At 49.9% G+C, this 22,185-nt stretch overlaps 1 protein-coding gene across 1 annotated transcript; it reads right to left on the reverse strand.

The window, feature by feature from the left end:
- Positions 1-11,239: 11,239 nt before the first annotated feature.
- PRLHR (prolactin releasing hormone receptor) lies at positions 11,240-12,352 on the reverse strand. Its single transcript, XM_037132840.2, has one exon. The coding sequence runs from the start codon at positions 12,350-12,352 to the stop codon at positions 11,240-11,242; it is 1,113 nt and encodes a 370-aa protein (XP_036988735.2).
- Between the last annotated feature and the right edge of the window lie 9,833 nt (positions 12,353-22,185).

The raw sequence follows: 22,185 nt of genomic DNA on the forward strand, positions 1-22,185 counted from the left end.
ATGGACTGATCTCTCACCCACGGGTGGTGGATAAAAATTTGGGAGGGCTATCTCAGGAGCAAGGAGTCCTAGCTCCATACCAGGCCCCCCAGCCCAGGGTTCCAGTGCCAGGAAGATAGGTTCCCACTTCTGGCCACAAAAACCAGCAGGGATTGAATTGGTGGAGGAGGATGCTGGAGCCCCAAGCAGTTCCTCTTGGGCAACCCAGCATGGACTTACCTACTCAGACTCGCTCCCTCTGAGCTCCAGCACCAGGGTGGCAGCTTGAAGGGCACCAGTGGTACACAGGGAGAAACTGAAGTGTCTGGCATGGAGGCAAGCAGAGGCCATTGTCCCTTTGCTGAGCCCTCCCCACAAAGAGCCGTACCATATTTGAAACTCCATCAACCTGGCTAACACGATGTGACCCACCTTGGAGATCCACAGAGGCTCTACCCCACCCAACCCACGGGGCCACCCAAGCTGCTTTTCAATAGGAATGGCTAGTCGTAGCTCCTAAATCCTATCAAACATGCAACAGCTGCTTCAGTGAGCCCTGGCAGCAGCCAGATTAGAGTCATAGCTTGGCTTCACCTGGGAATCTCCAAACCCAGCACAAGTAGCAGCCATCTCAGATTGCTTTACAGCTCAGGCAGGGTGGCCCTGGGCAAAACACAGGTTTTGCAGACATTGCCCTACACAACATGGGAAACCCCAGGGCCAACACACCCAGCAGACAGCTACAGACCACATCAGAGCACCACTGCCCTGCCTCTGCACAGCTGATCCTCCACGGAGGGCAGAGGTTGGTGGCCAGTGGTCAGCCAGTCCTTGCAGCTGACTGGCCTGGGTAAACCTCTCCCACTGATCTGCCAACAGCAACCAAGACTCAACTACAAGAGGAGGGTGTATTCAGCCCACACGAAAGGTGCACCTCAAGTACTAAGTTTAGGTGATAGGGGGCTATGCCACTGGACCCTACAAGACACCTAGTATATTAGGCCACACTGCCAAGACACAGAGTCAAAGCAGCTCTACCTAACACATAAAAACAAATGCAGGGAGGCTGTCAAAATGAGGAGACAAAGAAACATGGCCCAAATGAAAGAGCAGATCAAAACTCCAGAAAAAGAACTAAACAAAATGGAGATAAGCAATCTTTCAAATGCAGAGTTCAAAACACTATTTATAAGGATGGTCAAGAAACTTAGTAAGGATCTCAACAATATAAAAAAGATCCAGTCAAAAAAGAAGGATATACTAATTGAAATAAAGAGCAATTTACAGGGAAACAACAGTTGAATAGATGAAGCCAAGAATCAAATCAATGATTTGGAACATAAGGAAGCAAAAAAATTGCCATGCAAAACAGTGGGAGAAACAAAGAATCAAAAAAAAAAAGATATAATATAAATAGACTCTGGGACAACTTCAAGAGGTCCAACATTCACCTCATAGGGGAGACAGAAGGAGAAGAGAAAGAGCAAGAAATTGGAAATTTATCTGAAAAAATAGTGAAAGAAAACTTCCCTAATTTAGTGAAGGAAATAGACATGCAAGTCCAGGAAACACAGAGAGTCCCAATTATGATGGATGCAAGGAGGCCCACTCCAAGACACATTATTATTAAAAGGCCAAAGGTTAAAGATAAAGAGAGACTCATAAAAGCAAGAGAAAAGAAGTTAGTTACCAGAAGGTTGCCATATGGCAGGGGGAGTGGGAGGATGGGTGAAGAGGTGAGGGGTTAAGAAGTACAAATAGGTAGTTACGGAATAGCCATGGGGATGTAAAGTACAGTACAGGAAATGGAGTACTCAGAGAACTTACATGTATGACCCATGGACATGAATGATAGTGGGGGGACTGCTTGAGGGAGAGGGGGGTGCCGGGTGGAGGGGGTCAAAGGAGGAAAAATCAGGACAACTGTAACAGCATAATCAATAAAATATAATTAAAAAATAGAAAGACAGGAAACTGAATGAAAATGAAACATAATGTGGGATACGTCTACAGCAATGCTGAGAGGATGATTTGCAAACCTAAATACCACACACGTTAGAAAAGAGAAGAAGTCTGAAGTCAGTCATCTAAGCTTGCACCTTCGAAAACAGAAAACTGGGCACAGGCAGAAGAAAGGAAATTATGAGATAAATCAGAAGTCAATGAAATTAAAAACAGAAAAACAATAAAGAAATCAATACAGCAAAGACCTGGTTCTTGGAAAAGATCAGTAACATTTGCAAACATCCAGAAAGACTGACAGAGGAAAAAAGGCACAGAAGATACAGATTATAGCTGTCAGGACTGAAACAGGGGATGTCACTCCAGTCCCGACGACATCCAAAGGGTAACAAGAGAAGGCAATGAACAACCCTTCGAATGAAACGGACTGCTTCCTCGCTAAGCACGAACTGCCATACTGCAATTATTTAGGAAATAAAGTACCACTCTTAAGGAAATTAAACGTATCATTTTAAAAACTCCAAAAACTACTTTCCAGACCCAAATGGTTTCACGAGAGAACTCTACCAAACAAACAAAAAATGAACATCAATTCTATACAATCTCTTCCAGAAAACAGAAGAGAAAAGGACATTTCTGAATTAATTTTACAAAGGTAGTAATTACTCTGACAAAGTCAGCACATCCTCCATGGTTCCATGACTGCCTTGCTGCTCCAAGGACAACTGTAAGTTCCCACAGACAGAGGTCATGTTTCATCTCTCACACCACCCAGAAAACCTAGCTAGTGTCAAAAAACTTAAACAAGCCCTGGCCAGGTGGCTCCATTGGCTGGGGTGTCATGCTGTGCCCCAAAAGGTTGTGGGTTCAATTCCTAAGGAGGCAACCAATGGATGTTTCTCTCTCACATAATGTGCCTTCTCTTTCTCTCCGCGCCCCCCACCCCACTCCCTCTAATTGGACAGGTGAGTCTGTGAATAAATGAGCGAGGACACCATCCTTCTCTTTGCAGTGAGATTATTCTAGAGACCACTGTGTCTGGAGCTGCCCAGTCTCCTTCCCCTCACTCCTCACCCCTCCCGATGGTCCTGCCACTTCCTTTGCGGGAATTAGCTCTTTCTCCAAGGTTCCAGACTGAAGGGATTGCCCTCAGGTTCCTTGTCTCTCCGGCCAAGGGAACAAACCAGCTCCATCAGAGGTCCCCTCCCTGGAATTTTAAGCTTGAGCTGAGGGACATAGAGATTGAAGGAAAGTAGCCTTCGCTTACCCCCAGAATGTCCTCAACCAGAACATCCCTGCTGTGAGCTTATTGTTGTAGAGCTTGGGGAACTGAAACTTCCTCTTGATGCCTAAGTTTCTTCACCTGAAACACTGTCTCAGTCCACACACGCTGCTGTAACAAAACACCACAGACTGCTGTCCAAAACAAGCTTGATCCTACGTAAGCTCGCAGTAACATGCTTGGAGAGCTTGAGAAGTCACTTCTATGTTCCCATTTCTCCCTTGTGTATGGCTGGGTTTAATGATAAGATTATTGTTTGAACAAGGATAATTTGTTTATAAAATCAGAAAAATGAAAAGACAGAATTGAAACAATTCACTGGAGTGTGTCCCTGCAGTGCCACTGACAAGGGCTATGTGGCTTTTGTCATATGACCCTCTCTGGACATCGGTCGCCTAATTCTTTCAGGTGTGGGGACTGGACCAAAGGCCCCCTCAGGCGCCCTTCCATTTCAGAGTCCCGCGCCCCCTGGAGGAGAGCGTTTGAATTGCAGTGCTGCCACCCAGTGGGAAGCCCTCAGTCTTCTGTAGTCCCCGCTGGCACCGCTGTAGCCCAAGTTCTGTCACATGAGCAGTGCCTGGCCTGCCCCAGCGACAAGCTGCAGTCGGACACAGAGACCAGCCCCACTTCTGTGATTGTGCAAGACCGTCCAGGGTCCCTTCCATCAGCTGCAGGTACCAGGAGTCGGCCTGTTCGCTGGGTCTGGTTTGCAGCTGAAAAAGAACATGAGGAGCTGCTATTCTCTGAGCAGGTGCTCAGACCATGGGCAAGGGTGCTGAGTGTTCTTGGATGAATATTAAATGTACTCAAAACCAAATCACCCTTCATGAATGGATTCATTGACGCACGTTCCAACGACCTTAACAATGATCATGAGAAATTCACAAATACATTCCCCCCATGATCTTTCCTCTCTTAGTCCAGGCAGGCTGATTTCTATTCAGGCTTCGGCTGCAGCCCCAGAGTGTCATTACCTCTTGATTGTCATAACGAGCGCCTGGGTGGTAATGCCTGACAAATTACTCATGTAAATACTTGCGTATTTAGTAGGTCATTCATTCAAGCAGCCAAGGCTTCCTTCACCTTGCCATTCAAGTAGAAAATAACCAGTAGCAAAGGAAGAAAGATATGGGCAATAATGATGTTGGAAAGGAGGGAGGAAGGGAGAGGAGGGAGAGACATATTACACCTAACGACAGAATTTCAGACCTCCCTGGGTCAGCATCCAGAGAGGACTTGGGTGTGCTTGGAAGACCCACCGTGGCCTTGGGCTTTGTCTCAGAGCTGGCCCATGGACAGCGTGGGCCAGGAGACCAGCGGTCCAGACATCAAAGGACGCTGGCAAACACAGAGGGACGGGAACACAGGGAGTATGCTTCAGGACAGCTCGTCACCTTGGGAAACACATAGAGAGAGAGAGCGCACTCAGTTTAGTGGGGAAGGAACACGGGCTCCGGGGGGGTCTGCCTGAGTTGCATTCCCAGCCTCACCGCTCCCCTCCAAGCCCCCGGGCCCCGGGCAAGCTCCCATGTCTCTCCGTGACTTACTTCCCTGACCTAGAAAATGCAGTATGAGTGGATTGCAAATGGCCACAGATAACATACAGCGACAGTTATCGCTATTATTATTGTCATCTGCCATTACTATCGTGTGAACTGTGTGATGCAGGACAGTGTGACAGGAAGGGGCTTTGGAGCCAGAGAGACTTGGATCCAAAGCCCAGTGCCACTCACCGACTTTGGGCAAGTGACTTCTCTGAGCTTCAGCTTCCTCATGTGGGACAGCAATGCAGGCCTCGCGGGGCTGCTGCTGGCACTGGAGGTGTGTGGGCACCGGACTGGCACCGCACATGAGGCCTCTGCGTTCCTGGGTGGCAGGACCTGAGCACCCACTGGGTGCACTGCCTGGGACCCACTAGGTGCTCCATGGTGCCTGCAGAGACACAGATGTGCAGAGGCCCCTGTGGGGGCTCCCTTCCCCCTGGGGGACCTCTCATCTCTTGCTAGAAGCCAGACTGAGACAATGCTCAGAGGAGCCTGCACCTCACCCATCTGAGGTGCATGAGAAGCATTCTCCCTAAATACACAGTGGTGTTTTAAACCGGTTCCCACACCTCATATTTTAGACAATTCCACACCAAGAAGATTTTATCTAGAGAAACTCAGAGAGGGGCTGGGACCCCGTATTTCTTAAAAGCTGTCAGACAACTGTGAGAAGGGCTGTGGCAAAGGAAGGGTGAACCCCTCACCTGGGCTTGTAAACTGGAGAGGCAGCCTGGGGTGGTGGGTGGGCCCTGACACAGAGCCAGGAGTTCTGGGTCTGAATCCCAGCCCCTCCCACTGCCGGTGTCGTGAATGTGTTACCTCCCATGCCCCCTCCACAACTGGAGATGACACCGCCCTGGCATGACCTGGCATGGTGGTGATGGTCACTCGACAACGATGTTTGTGACGTACCAGGCCCCACTTGGGGTCCTGGGGAGACACTGCTGAATAAAGCAGACAGGGTCTCCGCCGCCTGGAGCTCATCTGTACAAAAGGACAAAGAAATGTCCTTCTCCCAGAAAGACAGTTGATGTGTGAGTGCCCTGAGTTTTGTGATCTCGTCACAGAAAGAAAAGGGGGCTCTCTGGAGGAGTCTGGGGGAGGAAGGAGAGGGGCATAAACAAGGGCCTGCTCTAAAGGAACAGCTACGGCCATTGAAGGCGCTCACCAGCACTCTAGCTCTGCCCGCCCTGGGCCGTGTTGCAGGAAGGAGGAGGTCAGTGTGCCCCCCGCACCGGTGCTGCAATGGGCGGCAGCCCCAGAAGAACCGGCTCCACACAGGAACCCGCTGGCTGTGCACCCCCCCCCGGCAGGGCAGGCCGCCCATCCGACCGCCCGGGGTGGGGCAGGTTGTGCTGCGGCACTGTGCCTCCCACACAGGCGGCTGCACCAGGCTCCTGGGATGAAGTCCAAGGGTAACTGTGGCGTTCTGGGGTAGAGAAGAAGCCCGGAGCCTGACTTCTCACCCAGAGCTCAGGCCTGGAGTTCTTAGTTAATGTTTCCAGCTCAGAGGATTTTTTAAAAATTATTATAACTTGGCAATAACTCACCACATGTGATGGGGAAGAAGGTAGCTTTCCACTCATCATCAGAGGCCACTGCAGAAGGAGGAGGTAGACTCAGGGGTGGGAGGAGGCCAGGATTTAGTGACCAGTAAGTGAAGAAGAGGATCTTTTGAGAGCCAGGGGAGGGCAGCAGGGAATGACTAAAAAACTCTTTTGTTATTTGCTTATCCAGGTTTAGGCGTCTGCGCCTCCAACATCTAAATGAAACGCATCTGACCTCTCATTGTGAGGCCCTTCTTGCAAGCTCTCTAGATTTATCACATAAGATTATTTGATGTTCGGGCCCTGCAGAGACTCCGTCCAAACTGCAGGTGTCCACCTCCGCTCCCCATCATCTGCGAAGGAGTCCATTGTCCGAGCGCCAAGACCCCAGAGCAGGCAGGAAACACAATGACAGCCGCCCTGCACGTGTCTGGTGCGGCCCGCCCTCTGCGATGGAAGTGGGCGGGCTCAACGGGACTCACCTTGGGAGGACTCACAGGAAGATGGCTGCTTGGACCCACCAGCTGTCCTCCACTGGGGGGGAGGCAGCTTCAGATCGGAGGTACTTAATAGATAATGTGGGGAAAGTAGCAGAAGAAAAGGCAGGAGAGAGAAATAAAGAATGGGACATGCAAGGAACTGAGTCGGAAAGCAGAGAAAAATCATTCAAACCCTGTGGGAACTGTGCACACCCAAACCAAAATAAGGCTTTCTGCTCCCAAAGACTGATTGGGTCTATGTGGTCTTTCAGCAAATCAAGTTGCTGTTCTCACCCACCCAAATAAATACTTTGTATTTCCAACATCTGTAAACTGGCTTATCTCATTTAGCAAAATATATGGATCCCTGGAAAGGTGTACATAAATCCATTTTTAACTTCTTATAAAGATTTTATTTATTTTTAAAGAGAGGGGATGGGGGGGAAGAAAGCGAGGGAGAGAAATATCGATGTACAAGAAAAATGTCAATTGGTTGCCACTCACACATCCCCAAACAGGGACCTGGCCCACAACCCAGGCATGTGTCCTGACTGGGAATTGAACTGGTGCCCTTTCAGTTCGCAGGCCGGTGCTCAATCCACTGAGCCACACCAGCCAGGTCCATTTTTAGCTTTTATTTTAGATGTACCAGAAAATCCTGTTTATGACTGTTATGAATGTGGTACAATCTCAATGATCAATTTTGTTCATAGGCTCAAGTGCTGAGTGCTTTAAAAATTTTCAAGCTATATGTGGAAGAAGAGGAGTAAATGCTAACATTTAAAGAACGAGCCAGAGTCATGATGATGTAGAAATCAGTCCTGAAGTTCTCTACTATCCCTTTGCTGGGCCGGTGGATTTAGGTGCACGCCGTCTCAGAGCTTGGTGCTATGCCCTGCAAGGCTGTCGTTGCTGAGAGGGCCTCTGGGGGTTCACAGAAGACCCCAAATAACAGTTTACTCCCAGAGTTCCTGAAACTGATAAATCTAGATTAAGTAGCTTGTCTTTCGGGGCCTGATTTATCCTTGCTTTAACCCCGGCCAACCCGAAGTTGTGTAGTTACACTGCGTGTGTAACTGGCTTGGTTTATTTATTCCATGGCCAGAGACCGTACTACTGATGTAATATTTACTGAGCACCCAAAACATGTCAAACACAGTACAAGCCCCAGCCTGAAGAGCCTCACAGTGAGGCAGCCACACATGCGTAGTGCACACATGAAGACATCACACATGAAGGAAAATCAACCGGAAAAGTCCCTTGGGGAACACAGGTGCTCCTGACATCTCAGTTGTGGGGGATGGACCCTGGGCTCGCTCCCAGATCTAACCACACTTTTGCCTGGGTCTCCTTGAGGTCGGTTCTATCACTTGCCTTTCCAAGACTACTCGATGTTCAGGAATGCAAACCACGGAACAGAGGTGGTTAACCAGCCCACCTGAGAAAACAAACCCGAAACTTAACAGCCCCCCATAGGAGAGCAGGCTGAAGACCCACAAGAGCAACATTCAGGAGGGCTGCGTCCCTGAGACTTTTAGCAGCTCTCACGGTTGCTAATTCTGGTAACTGTTGCCCACACATTTGGAAACACTCCCCAGCCGATGTAGTGAGATAAATCTATTGACCGGCTGCCCCAAGTGAGACTGGTGACAATGACTGCAGAGAGGATTACAGAACCTCACATCAGCTTCAGAAAGGGCCGCTGCCGAGTCTCGGGCTGGCGCAGTTCCCGGTGCTACGGCCAGATTGGCTCCTTGCAGAAAGCGGACTGGAGGCGTGGTAGTGCCTAAAGCGAATTATATGAAATAAAGTTTTCCACCTCAATCCTCTGTGGATTTCTCTAGGACTCACATCTGAAAGATTTTTTTAGTTAGTTTGTTTTATACTCGAACTAGCCCCAAACAGATTTCGGATAGGGTAAGAATGAATTAGTTGCTGTGTATCTGCCCATGGGCCTAATTTGTAAGGATATTTATAAGCACAGCATACTTCTCCAATCTCTTTAGGCTCCTCATGGAATTCATATAAATGTTCAATGTTTAAGCAATAGAACATGGCAGAAACAGACAGCAGCTTTCCTAGTAATTATCAGGACACCTCTCACCGTTCGCACAGACGTACGTCAAGCTAATCCGGAGGCACTTCAATTTCTGGATTTGGAACAATTCATGGTGTATGACTTTATACTGCATTTGATCTGATTGGACTCACGCAGTGCCTTACCCACAGGAGATGTGGGAGGCAAATGTTGAACGAACACCTATGTATTTCTGATTACAACAAGTTGTCTCTTGTGATTCAGCAGGTATTGCCTGAAGGCTAAAAGAATATTTCCCAAGTGTGCCTTGTAACTCGTCAGAATTCAACGTCAATTCTTAAGACCTGTGACAGGTACAATTAAAGCTTCATTCAGATGTTTCTGAAATTCATTTAAAAGATCATTTTTTTATCCTTAACCTGAGGAGCTTAATATTGGAAAGCATATTAAAACCAACTGAAGTGCTTTGAAAAACCCAGGCCCCGCCCCATCTCAAACCGACTGGACTCTTGAGGACAGGGCGAGGCGCTGATGTCTTCCAAAATCTCCCCAGGTGGTTCTGGGAGCTGCCAGGGCTGAGATCCAGTGAATTCAAACTTGCGACAAAGAATGAACAGCGAAGCCCCAACTAATCCCACCCTTTCCTCCACTGCCTCCGCTCCTCACACATACCCCTCCAAAGATTGCTCCAAAGAAATGGGAAATGCACGGCCTTGGGCCTCCCAATAAGGAGCTGCTGGAAAGGCAGGAGCCAGTCCCTGGGATGCCTAGGAGATGAGCTCACCTGGGGCAGGAGAGTGACACCGTGATGTGGGCGGGCTGCATTCTTAGAGCACACGCTCTTGTTCTCCACATCCATAGATGAAGCTGGTAGTCAGTTTCATTGCCATCACCAAAGGTAACCTGCCTCTCCCAAGTTAACCTGCCTTTTCCTGTCTCCCAAGCCAGGCTTTTCCAACTCCTCAAACACTGCAGACGAATAAGTACCGAAGTCTCATACTGATAACGAGCCCAGCCACAAATACTCACTCTTCCATCACGATTGTTGACATTGGAGTAATAGGATCTCACCCTTGTCCTCCCCAAATCACCGCTTGTTTTGCTTCACTTCAGGGCACACCTTAATGAGTGAATGAGCTCATTTCTGAGAGTAAGAGCAGGGAGAGCTGGGGAAGCATGGGCTCTGCTGTTCAGTGAGCTGTGGCCATGCTGAAGTCTTGCAGATGGTGACTGAGTAGCTGCAGATGCTAGTTCATGCCCTGCATGCCACGGGCACTGATCCGAGAGCTGGATGCCACGTGTCATTTCCTATAACGCCTGCCCTCACTGCCCGGTCACCGCCCCCACATCAATGTGGAAACCAGTCACAGGGCACTTGTTCCCAGTCACAGACCTGTGCATCCTGTGAGTGACAGCTTATTTCTCCCAGTCCTTGCATTCTGGGTCGATCATGTTCCAAGTAGTGTTGCTACAGAGCAGGAGCCTGGCAGCTGGAAGACAGTACCGGGTCCTGCCAAAACGGGGCGACTGGAGAATGCAGGGGATGCAGGGGCACACGGCTGACACTGAGCACTCAGAAAAGCAATGTGTGAGAGCCAAGTCTGTGGCAAACACGGGGTGCATATACACCAACACACACCCATATAGCATGTCTGTCCTATACACGGCTATATGTCCCCTTACGCGACTGGTACATTTTCCTCTTTATTTCTATTCCTCTCTCTTTGTTGACTAAGTTAGCTAAACACTTTCAAATAAAAGTTGGGCATAAGGAGGGGGAAAATGATAGCAAGACCTTCTGAAAGGTAGTTTGTAAGTGTTTGTACTATAGATGCAAGTGGATCTCAAATTAAAACCCCTTTGATGTAGAAAGGTCTTATTCAGAAAATGCTAAGCTCCTAGACATAGATTGGTAATACTTATTTCCCTGGAACTCTTAGAAATAAGTGTGTTCGTATTAACTAAGCAATGGCAGGTATTACATCTTGGTTATGTCCTTTTTAAAAGGCGACCTGAAAAGCTTTACCTACTCTAGGGCAGCTACTTTAAATCCTATATCCATCGTTCCTTTTCATCTCACCACTTAGCAAACACAAGGAAAAGCAAGGGAGGCAGCTACGGCTCTGAAATACGGGAGAAAGAGCTTTGATCAGCCTTCAAAACATAAAGAGAAAATTATAGATCTATTTTCCTCTCCCCGCCTTCTCCAAGCAAAGCACTTGTGACAAAGCTCACTTAACATCTACACAGACTCAAGGACAAGGCAAGGCCACTGGACAAGAGGGCTGAGCTGGAGGTCTTGTCTGAACCGGCTCAGCTCTGGTGCTGGGAACAACCTCTCCAGTCCAGCCTCAGCAGGCACCCAGTGGACATGGAGCTCCCCAGCCCAGGCCTGGTGCCACGGAGCATCAGATGACCACGCTGACTGTCATGTTCTGGCCGTGCGGCGCGATCTTGCGGGGCCAGGCGAGCAACAGCTTGCGCAGCTCCTCGCGGAAGCTGTCGTGCAGCCAGGCGTAGATGAAGGGGTTGTAGCAAGCTGAGCTCATGGCGAGCCAGTGGCAGAGCAGCTGCACCAGCCCGAAGGCGTAGGGGTCAATGGCGCGGGGGTCAAGGTCCCGCAGCAGGTTGAAGACATGCAGCGGCAACCAGCAGATGGCGAACACGACCACAACCACCACCAGGAGGCAGAAGGTGCGTCGGCGCCGCGCGCGGTCCCAGTTGGCCTGGTTCTGGGTTACGCTGCCCGGCACCACGCGGTTGCGCAGCTTCACCGATACTCGGACATAGGACAGGAGGATGACCAGCAGGGGAAGCAGGTAGGTGACGAACAAAAGCCCCCAAGCGTACAGTTGGCGCTGGCGCTCCTGGGACCCCCAGAACTCCTCGCAGAGGCGCACGCGGTGCGGCTTGAGCTCTACGTGGTAGGTATGCAAGGCGGCGGGCAGCGCCAGCACCGCGGACAGCGCCCAGATGGCCAGCACGGCGTAGGCGCTGAAGCGCAGCGAGATGCGGCGGCGCAGCGGGTGCACCAGCACGACGTAGCGGTCCACCGCGATGGTGGTGAGCGTGAACACCGACACGTAGACGGTGACGGGCTGCAGGAAGAAGACCAGGTGGCACAGGCCACCGCCGAACACCCAGCCCCGCGGCTCGAAGGCGTAGGCCAGCGTGAGCGGCACGCAGGCGGTGCACATGAGCACGTCGGACAAGGCCAGGTTGCCGATGAGGAAGTTGGTCACGTTGTGCAGCCGGCGCACCCGCGCGATCACCAGCACCAGCAGGCAGTTGCCCACGAGCCCCACGACCACCACGACGCTGTAGAGCAGCACGATCAGCCCCTTCAGCTGATGCACCAGCTGCAGGCTCTGGAATGGCGTGACAGCCTGAGAGCCGGGACCCGCCACCGACCCATTGCCCTCCGAGGCCTCTGCGCTCTGGTTGGCCGGAGTTGAGGCCACCGGTGGCTGTCCAGAAAATAAGTCAGGGACTGGGGGATCCCGAGTCGGCGGTGAGGCCATGGACACCTATCCAAAGAGAATCAAAGCCCGTCACTTCCCATTCTCTCTCTGCCCCCTCCTATCCCCTCCCCCGTTGCCCAAATACTCCCTTTGGCCAAAATACACAACAGCGATAAAAAGTGCCATCATCCCACCCCTGCAAGAATAAATTTATGCACAGGTTACACGTGCACTGGTTATTTAGACGCCTTGTAGTCCATTTTGAGCCTTCGCAGTCCACGCAAGCGGGACCCAGGAGCACTGTCCTACCTGTGAAGTGTGGCTTCGCAGCGGGAAAGTGCTTCGGAGAGGGAGGGACAGATTCCCCGCTGGCCCCTGGAGGTCCCCTGCCCACACCTGCGGTGCAGGCTTCGCGTTTCTCCGCTGGAGCTGAACAGAAGATTCACGAGTTGCCAGTGGGCTCGCAGCTTTTGAGGGGCGCGGGGAGCGCCTCCTCCCTGCCCCGCCCCCACGCCATGGCTCCCTTGTATGGAAAAATAAGGGCGGTGCTTAGACAGCAAGAGAGAAGGGCGAGCGCGAGGAGAACGGAAACAGGAGAGGGAGGAGGGGGCCGACAACCCCGGGCAGCAGAGAGTCTCTACTGCGGGAGCTTTGCTGCGCCCTAGGAGAGTCCCGCTCGGGAGAAGGGGGCGGACGAGGGGACAGTGGGGTGAGAAGCGCCAGTTCTCTCGGGATGACCTGGTGCAGTTTCGCTGCGGAAGGAGCAAGGGAGGAAGTGGGGTGGGGGTCTGAGATGCACCAGGGTGGGTGGGAGAGAGATGCGGGACCCGTCCTTCGGCTCTGGATGCTGCGTAGAGTTTAGGCCGCGGTTGAGAGAGGAACGGAGGAGGTTCCGACAGAGATTTCAAACGTAGAGCCCCAGCTCGCCTCGGACCTTCGCGCCCTCACCCTCCCAGGGACACCCTGAGCCTTCGACTTGGGCTGCGGCTCCGGCCAGGACAAAGACAGGGCTCAGCACCACGGACAGCTCCCGCAGGCCCGCTGCTGGGCGTGTGTGTGCCTGGGAGGGGAGCTCCGACCCCCCTCCGGGTCGGAAAGGGGACCAGCCTGGCTCAAAGAGCCGCCTCAGCCCCTGCTTCCTGAGCTGGGCCAACCACCTCCAAGAACAGCAGCAGGATGGAGTGGAGGCCGATGAGCCCGGGTCCCTGCGGGATGGAGGTTGACTTGTGCTCCCGCAGTTAAGTCTCCAGGCCCCACGGCTCCCCTACTCGCCCTCTCCAGCCCCCTTTCTCAGCCACCAGGCCTGGTCCCTTATCTGCCTGTCCCTCCCAGCACAGAATGTAGGTTCCTCCACTGGGACCCTCCCCTTTTCCTCCTTACTTGAGCACTCCCCAAGCCTCCTCACTTCAGAGTAAAAAACATACATACAGCACATTAGTAATGACAGGATTTCCACTAGGCCAACAAACATAACAAGCATTGGAGAAGCTTAAAGGTTAAACAAAATCTTTAGTTGTATTACGTTGTCATTGAAATGCACATTAACCTGGACCAAGGTGGGGGTGGGGTAGTGAAGGAAGCTTTGTAACCGCCCTCCTGTAGAGGAAACCAGGGGCCACAGAGTAAACCTGACATCTCAGGGGAGGCCTGCACGCTGGGCCTTGCAAACTCAGAGACCAAAGTAATAATAACACGGGCTGGTCTGAACACAAAAATTCCTACAAAAAGCGGGTCAGTGTGAACAGTCCCACCCTAGGCCGGTGGCTGCCTTGACAAAGATCAGTCTGTACCTTCAATAAGCCCTTTCATTGTCGTTTTACATCTAAAATAACATAGCTTTAGAATATCAAAGCAATCTCTTTTTCCAGACCCTCAGGGCCCACCCATCGCACCAGAGCCCCTGACCACAGAGCCCCTCGTTGCTATCTTGTTCCCTGAATACCCATCTCTATGTGCTGGAAACATTCATTCTTAACTGCCCTGCACCCTCCAATGTAAAAGAAGCGTGTTTCCATTTTACTCTTTATCCCATCCCAGAGATTTCCCTGCCTTGCTTTCCCTCCCTCACTAATCTACCAAAAGAGTTCATGTAACCCTCCGTTGTCTTCCCCTTTGACTCTACTGTAGAAAATAAGCTGCAAAACCACCATTATCTGGAGCGTTTTCTCAGTCCAGTGAGACTCAGCATCCCAGCAACTGCTGTCAGCTTGGCTCAGATAAACCCCTAAAAACCACCTGGATGTTCAGCTGTTTCTCGCATGACACTCCTTTGAAACTGCCTCATTTCCCCACATCTCGATTCCTTTTTCCAGAGGGTGGAGCTTCTCTCCGGCAAGCTCTGGTGCTTTGTCTTCTGGATGCAGGGCTCTCTGTTAGGCCAGAAAGAAGTAAAATTAGTCCACCCTCCAAATTCAGGTGATTCACTCATACAGGAGGAAACGTCAACGCTGAAACAAAAGCAATCAATTTTATGCAACCATATCTATTCTAAACCCACGCTCCCTGAGTCATAACCAATTTAGCTAAAGCCACCCCAAAATTAGCTTCCAACGATACAAGAAATATAGCCACACCTCATAACAGGGTTGCTCACCCTCAGCAGTAGAGACATTTGTGGCGGGGTAATTCTGTGTCACGTGGGGCTGTTGAGAGTATTGTAGGGTGTTTAGCAGAATTCCTGGCCTCCACCCTCTAGATGCTGGTCATATACCGAGTTGTGACAACCAAAAATGCTTCTAAAAGTTGCCAAATATCCCCTGGGGGTGGGGGGTGGGGGTGGGAGACAAAATCACCCCTGGTTGAGAACCAGGGCCTTACGCCAATTCAGCGTTCCTAAAGTTCACAAAGTAATCCACCTCAAAGTGCTACCAGCCTTCATAGTCAGCTCTCTTCAGATATCTCAATGCCAGGGTTGTTTCGAGAACTTTGCATTTCCCTGACTGTCCTTCCATTGCTTCCTGAAAGAGCCACAGGGCAAATGAAAAAAGATGATAAGGTTTTCTGAAAAACCCTAACCTAAGCCCAAGTTGATTGCCAAACAGAGGAGATCACTACTCCCGAAGCCCAAAGCCCAGTTGAGTCTGGTGTAGCAGCTCCACCATTACTAAATGTGAGTGTTTGGCAAATTCCTTACACTGGAAGAATCTCAGTTATAGAAAACATAAGTTCATAAAAATAACCACATCTGGAGGATGTTCAGAAGATCTGTTATGTGTGAAGGAACTGCATGTGGCTGGCACATGGCAGTGGTGTCTACTTTTTGACAATCTTTGTTCTGTCTTAGGTCCCTGCCTCTTGGCAAGAAAGTTTCTGGGTGCAGTTCCCAGCCCTTCCACTTGAATGTTCCTCCACAAGGATCATCTTAGTGGTGAAGAGAATTTGCTGTTTTTCAGTCTCAACGCTTCCCTTCATTTCATTGTTGTTTGCCGGGCATGCAAAGGCCAGCGTGAGATATTGTGGAAAGAATCAGGCACCACCGCCGACAAGAGCCAAACATTATTGTCTGGAAATTTGCACTCTAGTGAGTGAGAGAAAGTCTACAAAAATCAAGGTGATGTACGACCATGATAAATGCTACTACCGCCACCTGCTGGGAAAGGGGGGCATTGATGATCCCTGGGGAATTGACTGATTGCCTTAGTAAATTAGCATTGTGTTTACCCTTATAGATCAGATTTATTGTAATTCACTAGAGTCTTTAAAGAGTTCATAACACTTTTTACTCAACCACATCAACACTGCACGTGTCACCTGAACGTGTCTCCCTTCCTGGGTTTACATAAAACACACAGGACAATTTAGAATTGCTATGAATCTCTGCGAATGTTCAGGTGGCAGAAACTCAACGAAAACTGAGTGCTCGTGTCTTTCTAATCATCAAAAAGTCCTACAGGCTGAAGCACTGTGCCAGGAATCCATGCCCCTCTTTCCCTGGATGCTATTCTGCTGCTCTTTGAACTTGTGACGGGTTCGAAGTGACCCATCAGGCCCTGGGGCAGAGTTGACTAGGCAGGACTGCTGTGTAGCACAATCCTTTCTCCTCCTTTCTGATGGTTTACTCTAATTTAGAAATGCACGTCTCTAGTGACATCCCAAGTGGTCCCCGAGTGATACTGACAGCGTGGCCTAATTTTGATGGGATTCTCCAGGGCTGAGGGGAGACCCAGTTGCTGCCTCCTCACCTCCACATTCCAGGGCAGCCTTAGTCCCTTGACCTTGGATTTCTCGATGGTCTCTTGCCACAGGCAGCCCCAATACATGTATCTCTGGACATCGCTTCATTTCCGAAGATCCAGGACCCAGCCACGTCACCTTCTCTGGTGACATTCTATACAAAATCATAATCATAATCATAACAACTAATAAACACAAGGCTTGACCAGTCCACCCAATTCAAGATCTCAGCACATTCTATTTTTTAACATTTGATTGGACTCTTACCAATACAAGACATTAACAGCGTGGATGGCCTATCTTAGTGTAGTGTATTAGAAGCAGAAAATATATACAAATTACATACATACATACATATAAAGACCAAAAATGAGCACTTGAAAGCCATTTCTATTACATTCTCCTCCTAAGGCAGGCAATTTGCTTTTCTATTTTTGATTCCAATCCTGCTTCATTACCAAGTAGAAATGGCTTTTATGGATGGAAAATCATCTTGCATTTGCATCATGGCATTTAGTGGTGGAGAGCTCTTTATAGTCACATTGAGATAGGACCCTCAACATTGCCGAAGCTTTTCATTGGGTTTCCATGATGTACGCCTCCTGACAAAACACAGTGATGAACCCAAACCGTGTGTCCTTCTGCCCCCTCTGAATTATTACCTAGGCCCATCTACGCTCATTCTGGTGTTGCTAGCTCATGAGATCGGGCCATTTTCTGCTTATTTTTTAACAAAATGCAAGGCTGGAACGGCCCTCGTGGTGTTTTTCCAGTGATTTACACATGCGTGTGCACACACATGACATTCAGGGATGGCAGTTTGGCAGCTCAGACATCTAGGCAGGTGTGTTCTCTCAGCAAGTGGGTCTCTGTCACCAGGGAAACGGCCCTCACCTTCGTCTTTGAGGACATCATGAGGCACTGTCTCTGCAAAGGGCGAACAATGAAGAATGTCTCCTCTCCCCAGTGTGGCTCAAAGACCACCCCCCATCAGCATCAGTCCCGGTGCTTGTTAAAAAAAAAATGCCAATTGACAGACCACAAGACAGACCTAGCAAATCAGAATCGCTGAGCGTGAGACCTGGGAGAATGAAAACATCACCAGCACAGCAGGTCATTCTGAGGCAGACTCCAGTGGGAGCCCGTGTCCTTCAGGCTGCCACAGGTGGGCACTCTCCGGAACCCTGGCTCCCCCCTTCCCACCACAGCTGGGACGCTGGCCCCAGAGCACTCAGCAGCCTCCATGCCCAGCCTGGCCTCCCACCAGAGGAGCTGACATTGGATGTCAGCCCTTCCTCTCTCCTTAAATACGAGAAGAAAATTGTACTGTAGGAGCTCAGTGCTTTCTCTCTATTCCATCTGTTTCAAGTTGGTTTTAATGACGAAATAGCACATGAACACATTTTCATGTTTTGTGGACATGAAACAGACAAGCCTAACGTCCTCTGTGACATCCACTCTCAATCCCAGGTCCTCCCTCAGAGGTTGCATGTGCCTTTTCCCCATGCATTTACACACGTATGTCTGAATCCACAGAAAAGAACTACAGTCCAACCTCAGTGCACAAACATCTTAGGTCTCAATCTGGTTCTTGACAAAGGTGTTCACAGAAAAAATGTCTTGGTGTCTAAGAGAACTTCAGGTCTTGATTCCCTACCCACAGCCCTTTCCTGCTGAGTCCTGTGTAATCTGTCACACATCGCTCAGGTGGCAGACCAAGGAGACTCAGTTTTCAAATGAATTGCTTCTAGAACAGCTTTCTGGAGTAAATTAAGTCTGGGAAGCGAGGCTGCTTGCAGCATTTTACTACTGCAGAGCTTACCCCAGTGAAGGCGCTCCGGATGGTAGTGAAAGAGTACGAACTTCCAGCTATGAGATGAAAAACTCTAGGGACCTAGCAGACAGCACAGTGATTACAGTTAATAATAGTGTGTTATGTACTTGGAAGTTGCTAAGAGTGTAGAGCTGAAATGTTCTCAACACACGCACAAAAAAACGGTAGTTACGTGACATGATGGAGGCGTTAGCTAGTGCTGTGGTGGGGATCAGGTCGTAGCGTACAAGTGTATCAAAGCAGCACGTTGTATACCTTGCACATGTGCAATATGTCAGCTACATGTATCTCCATACATCTGGAGAAAGAGACGTCAAATGTTATTCTGAGATCTGGGTTAAGAGTGAAGTACATATATGATCAGCGGGGATGTTTTCCAGCTGACCCAAACATTCTTATACTGCTCAATAGGCATTCATTTGGTAAAAACCTCAGGATTCAAATGTGGAAAAATAAAATAAACATGTTTCTATACACCTCCTTGGGGAGCATGTCTCAGGGGTCCATCAGCAAAGAGAAATTTCAGAGTCACAAGATATGACCCAATTCACCCTGCAGGCGACTCTCTTTGCTGAATGAATTGTAAGAGCCCATCACACACGGTCCGATGGGTGTGGGAGGGGACACAGCTCTTGAACCAAGCATCACTCTTCATGGATGATGGGAATGACCGCCGTGTCCCCCTGATTTGGTCTTCCCCGCGTGTGTCCCTTCCTCCCAGTGAGCACACATGTGCGGAGGGCCCACGGGCACAGCAAACTGCCACTGTCCTTACCGAGCTCACTGCCAACCAGGGCCTCATGGCGGCCGCTGGGAAGGATGAATTCTCCTCAGGTGTGGGAGGGGGGCCATTGGCTCACCCGGAAGGACCTGTATAAAGTGTGTGCATCGGCCGAAGACACTGCTGTCCACCTGGAAAGGGACTTCTATTTTAATGTTTCTAAAATTAGGTGCCCATCAGCAACATCATTTAATCTCCTAATTCTGTGACTATTAAAACGTCTACAGCCACAAGCTAAGCCGCCGGACCCCCTGGGTCAGGTGGAGTCTCTAGCTGGGTCTCGTGGGAACGAGCTGGGCAGAGGACGAGAGGACAGCCTGAGAGGTCTCAGGGAAGCACTGGTGTTCAGGCCTGTGAATCGGGACACCAGGTGCAAATTCCCACACTGACAGCCACTGCCCCAGTCACCGGAGCAAGCAGGCCCCATCCGACTCAGGACCTCTGTGTCCTCATCCACAAAGCGGGTTGGGGGAGGCCAGCTACACGACCCTGAAGGTCTCTACAAGCTCCAACTTGCAGGGCTGCCTAACATTTTGGTATCTGTGGGCTGCACTGGAAGAAGAAGAGTTGTCTTGGGCCACACAGTAAATACACTGTGACACGTGATCACAAAAAGAAATCTCATCATGTTTTAGGTAAATTCACAGTTTTGCGTTGGGCCACATTTGTAGCCTTTCTGAGCGACATGCAGCCCATGGGCCTCAGGTTGGACACCTCTGCGAGTCGGAGATTGGGATCCTGAGTCAACGCTCCACACCTGGGTGTCCCCACTTACCTCCTTAATAAAAGGCAGTCCCCCTTCTATCCAACGCACCTGGATATCCTTTGCAGCCTCCCTGTAGTGTTTCTTTCCAAGGGTCTGGCCCTCTGACAAATACAGAAAATAACCTGAGGCCCTTGGACCCACCCTCCACTAAGGGAAGCCCCCCCCCCCAGAAAAAGGAGTCAGAACACCTGCACTCTGCAAGGGTCCTGCTCTCAGCCTTTAAACACGGTGAAGAAAGTCAGCCTGTGTAATTGTTGGCAGGTTTCGGAGTTCAGCTGGTTCAGTTTTGTTCGATTCCTATGATTCACCAGATCCAATACAAACAATTTCTCATTCTCACCCTTCAGGCGTTTTTTCGGCCACGTGGAGGCTACTGGTTCAATGAGGCTTTTTGCATGCAAGATTTTTTTTGTAAATTGTAGTAGTTCATTTACTGTTCCCCCAGCTTTCTTTTCATATCACAATTTTCAAAAGCATAATTAAAGGATGCAGTGGGTTTCTTTTTTAACATCAAACTCACAAAATTAAACATAGCTAGAGCTTCCTGAGATATTTCTTATGCAAGTATCTTCATTAACAAAAGAAAAGAGAAGACAAGACAAGACAAGACAAGACAAGACACAGGACAGAGGCCATCAGGTATTTTCCTGGGAAATGTTCGGTGGTAAATGACATGTTTAAGCAGTGGACAATCCTGAGCCTTAAGACCGTCTTCCTTTCATTTCTTCGTTTTATTTTTTCAATTCTATTTACTAGCCTATCAGAAGTGGGGTTAAATATTTGAGGGCCTTGCAACTCCAGGTTCGGTCCCTGGGCTGGCAGCGTCAGCGTTACCTGGGAGTTTGTTAGAAACTAGAAAGAACCTCGTGCCCCACCCCAGACCTTCTGGATCAGAAGGAGGCCCTGAGCAAGATCCCAGGGGTCTGGTCACAGGTTCCGGTTCGGGAAGCGCTGCGTCGGCAGCCTCTCCGCCTGGCTGCTCCAAATCACGGCCCCCAGTCTGCCCAGCCGCAGACATGGCAGCAGCACTTGAGAAAATGCCGCCACGCAGCAGCTCAGGCCAAAATCAGGCCCCGAAAAGACCTGCAGCTGTTTAGACTCACGCAGGGGTGCCCAAACTTCCGGCGTCTCTGGGACACACTGGAAGAAGAGTTGTCTTGGGCCACACATGAAGTACTCAAATACCAACGAAAACTGATGAATAAAATAAAGGTTTTAAGTTACGATTTTGTGTTGGGCCGCACTCACAGCCACCCCGGGCCGCATGCAACCTGTGGGCTGTGGGTTGGCCCCCCTGGTACCGCAGTCTAATCTGGGTCTTTCCAATAGCGGTGTCTCCCCCTGCACCAGACCCCAGACATCCCATTCACCCAGAGCACTCCTTATTCCGGCTCCCCACTGCACAGGTAGGGGTGTGTGTGTGAGTGGGTGTGTGGGAGTGAACTTCAGGTGGGAACTGCGCCTACTCCTCAGTCCGAGATAATCAGCATTCTCTGTCCTAGCAAGGTCCCCCCCTTCTGTAAATGTTTGGTTTTTTTCCTCCCTATGTCCCACTTTAGGCTCTCAGTCCAATAATTTAATACGTATCCTTGAAGATACACGTATACCCCTGAAATGATGAAGTGTGGCTTAGAGGAAGGCTCAATTTTCATAAATGTTATTGTGCCACACACCTGGTTCTGGGTAATCATCTTCACTCAACACCACGCTTTTAATCTCTGTCCATTTTGCAACATCTGTCTCCAGTTCACTGCTCCCACTCGATGCTTTGCATTCAGAGCAGACGGGATAGCCCCCAAGGACGGCGACATTTCAGATCAGCGTAGGAAGGATGAATGAGAGAGATGGCTTCCCTCCTTCTTAGTACCAGAGTGGGCACCACACGGGAATCCAGGCTACAGGGGAAGATAAAAGAAGGGAGAGAAGCAATGTGAAGACGGAGATGTGTCTCCGCCCTGTGCATTCCCCTGGCCACAGGTGGGGCTTTGGGCGTCCTCAGCTGAGAGGGAAGTTGGACAGGGCTCACTGTTGTGCAAAGTAACCTCTTCTCCACCTCCTGCCAAACCTTTGGTCAACCCCAATCTTTCACCAGGACATTTGACATCTGATGCTGGGGACTGAGTTCAGAAAGTGCTGAGTCTGTGCCTGATTAAGAAAATACTCAGATTAAGAAAGACTTGATTTTTCCTGTAGTCAAAAACTACCATGTTTTATCCACAGAGAAATAGGAACATCTTTTAGAATAAAAAAAAAGTAGTCTATTATTTACACATTTTCTTCACATCCACCCACAGGTACACTCTCTACGGAGATTTTTAAAAGAGGTGAAGCCCTGGCTG

The sequence above is a fragment of the Artibeus jamaicensis genome, unplaced genomic scaffold (assembly GCF_021234435.1).
Source record: "Artibeus jamaicensis isolate MK-2021 breed Jamaican fruit bat unplaced genomic scaffold, CSHL_Jam_final contig_490, whole genome shotgun sequence".
NCBI lineage: Eukaryota > Metazoa > Chordata > Mammalia > Chiroptera > Phyllostomidae > Artibeus > Artibeus jamaicensis.

What these genes read in the sequence shown, in the direction of transcription:
- PRLHR (XM_037132840.2), bottom strand. Translation starts at nt 12,352, where the DNA reads ATGGCCTCACCGCCGACTCGGGATCCCCCAGTCCCTGACTTATTTTCT.